At 38.2% G+C, this 7,500-nt stretch overlaps 1 protein-coding gene across 1 annotated transcript in view; it reads right to left on the bottom strand.

Annotated features, from left to right (window-relative positions):
* Dhx15 (DEAH-box helicase 15) overlaps positions 1-7,500 on the bottom strand; it is a 77,394-nt gene that overhangs the window by 41,467 nt on the left and 28,427 nt on the right. The window contains exons 6-8 of the mRNA XM_070096013.1: positions 3,355-3,666; positions 3,103-3,252; positions 2,071-2,242 (exon numbers count right to left, since the gene is read on the bottom strand). Of these exons, the coding sequence (XP_069952114.1) occupies positions 2,071-2,242; positions 3,103-3,252; positions 3,355-3,666 (634 nt within the window). The remainder of the gene's footprint in view (positions 1-2,070; positions 2,243-3,102; positions 3,253-3,354; positions 3,667-7,500) is intronic.

Raw genomic sequence — 7,500 nt, 5'->3', positions numbered from 1 at the left:
TACTGTGCTTATGGGAGATTCTAAAGAAAAATTGCAAAGGTTAGCGGATGAGTTTGAGAATGTGTGTAAAGGTAGAAAGTTGAAAGTGAACATAGAAAAGAGTAAGGTGATGAGGGTATCAAATGATTTAGATAAAGAAAAATTGGATATCAAATTGGGGAGGAGGAGTATGGAAGAAGTGAATGTTTTCAGATACTTGGGAGTTGACGGTCGGTGGATGGATTTATGAAGGATGAGGTTAATCATAGAACTGATGAGGGAAAAAGGTGAGTGGTGTGTTGAGGTATATGTGGAGTCAAAAAAGTTATCTATGGAGGCAAAGAAGGGAATGTATGAAAGTATAGTAGTACCAACACTCTTATATGGATGTGAAGCTTGGGTGGTAAATGCAGCAGCGAGGAGACGGTTGGAGGCAGTGGAGATGTCCTGTCTAAGGGCAATGTGTGGTGTAAATATTATGCAGAAAATTCAGAGTGTGGAAATTAGGAGAAGGTGTGGAGTTAATAAAAGCATTAGTCAGAGGGCAGAAGAGGGGTTGTTGAGGTGGTTTGGTCATTTAGAGAGAATGGATCAAAGTAGAATGACATGGAAAGCATATAAATCTATAGGGAAAGGAAGGAGGGGTAGGGTCAGTCCTCGAAAGGGTTGGAAAGAGGGGGTAAAGGAGGTTTTGTGGGCAAGGGGCTTGGACTTCCAGCAAGCGTGCATGGAGCGTGTTAGATAGGAGGTGAATGGAGACGAATGATACTTGGGACCTGACGATCTGTTGGAGTGTGAGCAGGGTAATATTTAGTGAAGGGATTCAGGGAAACCGGTTATTTTCATATAGTCGGACTTGAGTCCTGGAAATGGGAAGTACAATGCCTGCACTTTAAAGGAGGGGTTTGGGATATTGGCAGTTTGGAGGGATATGTTGTGTATCTTTATACGTATATGCTTCTAAACTGTTGTATTCTGAGCACCTCTGCAAAAGCAGTGATAATGTGAGAGTGTGGTGAAAGTGTTGAATGATGATGAAAGTATTTTCTTTTTGGGGATTTTCTTTCTTTTTTGGGTCACCCTGCCTCGGTGGGAGATGGCCGACTTGTTAAAAAAAAAAAAAATGTTTTGTTTTGCTGCGTCTTGTTAGTACCACTAATGTACTACCCAGTATGACCCCTGGTGTACATACCCCTGGTTTCTCCAGTACTGATTTTGAATTTGATTGTCTATTTGGCCCTGATGAGCTGATGCCTGGCTTGGTATGTCCCAGTGTTGTGCTCATTTGTCTCATTTTCCCTTTTGCCTTTCTTTGGTCTGATCGTTTCTCTTTATGTCTAAAAAAGATTGCTGTTTATTTTCCAATTCTCTGTAGTACCTCATCCCTTTTACATGATCGTCTGGGCAGCTCAGGTCATAACATTCTCTGAACTGTGTTGAAGCTTTTGCACGTCACTAGGTGGAAGTACCTACACTATGTTAAAGTGACACTTTCCCTTTCTCAACATGTTCACACATTTTCTGTTGTGTTTATTCCAGCATGTTCTACCATATAGGCACATACCTTTTGCATAATATCTGCAAGTGTTCTGACTGCCTATATTTACTGAGCGAGTCTTTTCCAAGTTCTGCCACCTGATCTGTATTCTCCTTTCTTTCATCTAAGCATATTTCTTTCCCTTTTTCCTTTTCATTTGTTCCTGCTAGATTTCTCTTCTTCCCTTCCCTTTTTTTTCTGTCATGTACCCATTTTTTTTCTTTTCTGACATGCTCTGTATGACATTCTCCACTCTTATTTTGACTCCTTGGTCTCTACCAAATTTTTGGTTATATTTTAGTTACATTTTATATCAAAGAGGCTCATGGAACAAGGTTTAGGCCTAATTAAAGAAGCTTGGTATAATATATTTTATGTACAAGTGAACAATAATCAAAATATGCAAGAGGTTAAAATAACATGTCTGGGTATAGGCTTCATAGAGTCAAGAATGTCTTTTTCTTTTCTCATAAAAGGAATGCATCCATAAAAGATGCTGAGGATTACAGTAATTACATGCAGCTGCATGAATTCATATATAATGCAATACTCACCATCATCATCTAGGGCGGCCAGATAGTTCAAAAGTTCCAGTGCCCTCATTAGTGTCTCAGGGGCTGGTGGGTCCATGAAATCAAAGTGAACTAAATCATCAATGCCTAACTTCTTCAACTGCAGGACCACTGACCCAAGGTTGGACCTCAAAATCTCAGGATACGTGTTGTCCTGGAAAATATATTAGCCAATTACCAAAAATTATAATGTACCCCATTTCCTTGCTAGTTTTGTCTAGCCAACTTTACTGCTTAGCAGCAGGTGTGTTTATGGTTTTATTCTCAGTTCCTTGGTAACAACCGATAGAATGAAAGACATATTACCAAAATAGAGATTGTTTTGACTGGACTAAAGTCTGGAAGTAGCTTGAAATTGAGCTCAAAGTAGCAGAAATATTTGATTTTTGATATTCCAGAGGATGGGTAAAGCCCCCTACAACCCCTAGTTTGCTTTATTGGATTTTATTAGGGCTGATTCAATTATTGGCATGTTGTACACCACGAACAATCTTTCCTGGCTATATAGTATTATAAGCCAAGAAATAGAATAAATCAACATTTTTTTTTTTTTGTAAGAGAAATCAAAATATGGGAAATTCCTGGAGATGTGACTAACAAATATAGGAAATGTTTTAGTGCCAGGATTGTCTACATTATTTATTATGGACTATTTCTAAATTGGTATTTTTTTAAATTTGGTGTGAAACTGGCCAAATTACCAAATTCTTATTGCTTTACTGGATAGCTGAAATATTTGAATAGGTGTTTTCTTGTGCTCAATCCACAGAATGGAAGGCATACTAGCGAAACTGCTAAGAATTTGGTTGACTGGAGCAACGGATTTAACTCAAAGTCGGCAAAATCTATGATGTGTAAATTTTACCAAGACAGCTAACTTTGCACCAGCATAATTCCCTAAGTTTTGTATCACATTTTGCACCTTTGGTGTCATTACTTTTGGAAAAAGGTTTCTAACCCTGAAAGGGTTAAACATGTGTATACTAGTATTTCTATTAAACCTTCGGTACTTACTTGCATTTCACTTTTAAAGGCTTTCTCAGTATACAAGCGGAAACATTTGCCTGGCCTGGTTCTGCCAGCACGTCCTGCACGCTGCTGTGCCGAGGCTTTACTAATAGGAGACACTAACAATGACTCTACACGGATGCGAGGATTATACACCTGCAATAAAATCACACATTAAGTTTTAGGTAATGTTGCTAATGTGATACTGTATAAAAATTTGCAAATGCTATGAAATAAAAAATAAAATATGCAAGTTACCTTCTGTTTTGCAAATCCTGGATCAATTACAAACACAACTCCATCAATAGTTAATGAAGTCTCTGCAATGTTTGTTGAAACCACCACCTTACGACCAATTGCCCCATTTTGTTTATTCGGAGGTGGTGGTTCAAATATACGCTGCTGGAGATTTGGGGGAAGTGTTGAGTATAGAGGAATACACTTAAGATCACCAACATCAGGACCAAGTGCATCCACTTCTCGTTTGATGCGTTTGCAAGCCTCTTCTATCTCCTCTTGACCAGTGAGGAACAGTAAAACATCACCTGGTATTTCTTCACAAATGTGGATCTGTGCAAGAAAAAAAAAAGGATAAATAAATTAATATTGCAAACTACACAGGAAAAAAAAATAAAAGGCCAGAAAAGCCTTTTTGTAATTAGTACAATGAAATAGACATGTTCACTGTACTTCACTATGCAATCTTTGAAAAAAAATATAGTATCTGTACCATGCATACAGTCTGTCCAGGAAGTTATGACGCTAGCGAGCTGACACGACTTCACATAACTCGTATACCTATGTGGGTCTAGTGGGATGCGAAATATATTAACAACATTCATCTGGCCACACTTCATAAACAATTGGCAATACAGCTTACAACATTAGATTCACCCAGTAACCTTCTGGTTATTGTGAAGGCAAGACTTTTTTCCAGTGTATGCATCAGAGGTCATATTTTCATCTGTGTGCAGTCACTAATCCTTCATGACCAACAATAGTGTCCAGAAATGCAAATAAGGAGGATATAATGGCTGTTATTACCTTGCATAAGAGCAACCATATCACACATTTTATTCCTGCTCAAACAGGACCAAAGCTGCATTCAGTGCAGTGTTTCATCAAACTTTGTGACAAGGGAGAGACCCATGTTCCAGTCCCTCTTCCCAAAACTGGTAGGTCTAAATTAATCTCCAAGACTCAGAAAGCATTTGCTCATTTAGTAAAGGGAAATCCTTCCATCACAACATGGGAAGTGAAGGAGAAAAATTCTTGGTTACTGGATCATGCGTTCTTCAAATGTTTCCAGCAGTCACTCCATGATGACTTCGGATTTAGATTTTGTGCAAACAGTAAACTTCTCACAGTCTGGCAAAAGGAGAAGAATTAAGTTTCACAAGAAATGCCATGAGGGAAGTTTTGAATAGTGGTTTTGTGATTAGATGAATCAATATTTCCAGGGACTGGTAGTGGAGGAAGGAGAGTGTACCATGCATCTCATCCTGACCCATACTTCCCACAATACACTGCCAAGACTGTGAAACATTGTATCCCTCATGGTGTTGGAGAATTAGTAATACTTCTCAAAAATGTCATGATGAATCAAAACAAAAATCTGAAGCTTCTAATGGATTATTTACGTAATTCCTTTAACCTCTTGGGGTCGGTCCCCATAATATTACAGCTCTGAAGCCAGGGTCAGTCCTTTAATACTACACCAAAATTCTAGTGGCTTCCAATCTTGTAGGAGAAAGCTGGTAGGCCTACATATGACAGAATGGGTCTGCGTGGTCAGTGTGCATAGCATAAAAAAAAATCCTGCAGCATGCAGTACACGAGAAAAAACTGCGACCGTGTTTTTGGTGTAAAACAGTGAATTTGCGATGTATTTTCACCGTTTTTATGGTTGTATTCTCGGTTTTTTGGTCTCGTTTGACAGAATGGATGATATATTACAGAAATAGAGATGATTTTGAATGGTTTACAGACTTTACAGACTAAAAGTAGCTCAAAATTGAACTCAAAGTAGCGGAAATATTATACATTTTCCGATGTTCAAGAGTAAACAAAACATGTCACATGTCCAATACATGTTAACTGGCTGGTCTAATATGCACTCAAGCATGCACTGACATTATTTATACAATTACCATTATGCAGTAGTCTGAATAACAGTAAATTGTCTTTTTTGTGTGAATAAAAATTCAAAATGACAAGCAAGCATAATATAAGAGTTGCCTGGAGACATGACTAATGAACAGTATAAAGTTGAACAACCTGAGGACTCCTATTGTTTATGCTTCTTGATATGAAGCCAAGGATTCTGTTCACTTTATTGTGAACACTTAAGCACTGTTGTCTTGGTTTCAGATTACTGCTAACCAGCAATATTAAGATCTACATTACAGCTGACCCTTGGGTAACGCCTTTAATGCGTTCCAGAGAGCTAGCCTTTAGCCGATTTAGCCTTTAGCTGAATTAATTTTCCCCATAAGAAATAATGGAAATCCAATTAGTCCATTTCAGACAGCCAAAAGTATTAACAAAAAATATTTTTTTAAAGATTAAATATAAATATACATACAGAAAACAATGACAAATAAATACAAAGCACTAATAAAATGGATAAGTGAACATTTAACATCACACTTACCTTTATTGACTTGTTAGTGTATGGTAGATACGTAGGAGGCAAGAGGAAGGCAAGTTTCTTATGCTTCAATATGACACTATCATCTCTACGGCTTATTTATCTATCAATTCATCTAATATGGCATTATAAACAATATTAGTAACATAGAAACATGATATATACACTAGAATGAATAAAATATGTCAATGTAAGAGAGGAGTAAATGGTGAAATGTTGTTGTTGGGTTTATAAGGGCCACTGAGAGAAGCCATACATAGTGGTGGTGGAGGCAGCAGCAGAACCCACCACCACTATCACATTTAACCTTTAAACTGTCCAAATGTAGATCTACGTTCACATGCAGGGGGCTCCGAATGTAGATCTACAGTTTTTTTTACATGCTTTTGAATGGGGAAAATAAAGGTTGGAGCGCTACGCATGTGACCATAGATCTACGTTTGGACAGTTCAAGGGTTTAACAATGTAATTTATAAATAAGAAATATTTACACTTTAATTTATAAATAAGTAAGTTTATTCAGGTATACACAAATACAGTTACATAGATTATCACACATAGCAGCATATGTTTAAAGTACCTAGGATAACCCAAAAAAGTCCGAGTGACTTATTTCCATTGGGGTCCTTTTATATTTACACTTTTATTTACTTTTATACTTACACTATTATATTTACACTTACCTTGGAGGAGATAATAGTTTAATTAGTTAGTTTGATGGAGGAGATGCTGACAGAGGTTTAGGGTGGTGGAAGACAGCAGGGCAGCGTATGTTCAGCGGCCCTACACACATCCAACAACATTGGAGAGTTACTTTCATGTCGTTTTTCTATCACTTACTCGCTTAACTTACTTGCTACACTGTTAATTCTACACTTTATCGCTGGCTGGTACTATAGCCTTTATCGATACCCGCTGCTTTAGTATCGTACATATTGTAGAATCACTGAATCACTGCAGAAGGCACATTCTCCCCTCTCTCTTCCTCCTCCACTTTGGTACTTTCATATGCATTTCTTGAATTTTATAGTGTTTCTTTACTTCTTTATCACAGGGCTGGCACTAGAATCATTCATTGAGCCCATGGTGGTTTATTTAAAAGTTACAAGCACTAAAAACAATGGAATAATACTAAATATATCACTTGTATGCATGGAATCATCCTCCCTGGCTTGTAAACAATGGCACACTGGCTGTACATGGAGTCATGGAGTGGCCGGGCCCGCTCAGGCCGCCCGGAGACATTCGGGACAAAAGCCCTTAGCTAAGCTATTTGGCGATAGCTGAGCCAATATTTTTATGCCAAAGCGAGCTGTTAGCAGATTTTGGTGCTAGCCGATGAAGCCTTTATCCGAGGGCCCACTGTAGTACGTATTTAGTTTATATGTGGAATGGTTATGTCCAACATTTAGAACTTTGCATTTGTCTACATTAAACTGCATCTGCCACTTCTCCAACCACTGCATCAGTCAGTTCAAATTTGACAGCCTAATTTGCTGTAAAGGCTGGTGACCCAAAGAGGAAAACATTCACCATCATTCCAGATCATCCCGGGAGTAGAAAAGCTCTCGAAACTAATTACAGGTACAGTGGACCCTCAGTTATCAGCTGCTCCAGATATCAGCCAATTTGGGTATCACCTGGTTTTTGGGCCAAAATTTTATCCTGGTTATTGGCAGTGTTTGATGCGTCCACCCGTAGCAAAGTATGAAAGTGAAGGAGGACAAGAGGGGAGAATGTGCCTTCTTCAGTGA

Source organism: Cherax quadricarinatus, chromosome 52 (genome assembly GCF_038502225.1).
Source record: "Cherax quadricarinatus isolate ZL_2023a chromosome 52, ASM3850222v1, whole genome shotgun sequence".
Lineage (NCBI taxonomy): Eukaryota > Metazoa > Arthropoda > Malacostraca > Decapoda > Parastacidae > Cherax > Cherax quadricarinatus.
The sequence above is the reverse complement of the archived record's forward strand: the minus strand, read 5'-3'. Positions and strand labels throughout refer to the sequence as shown.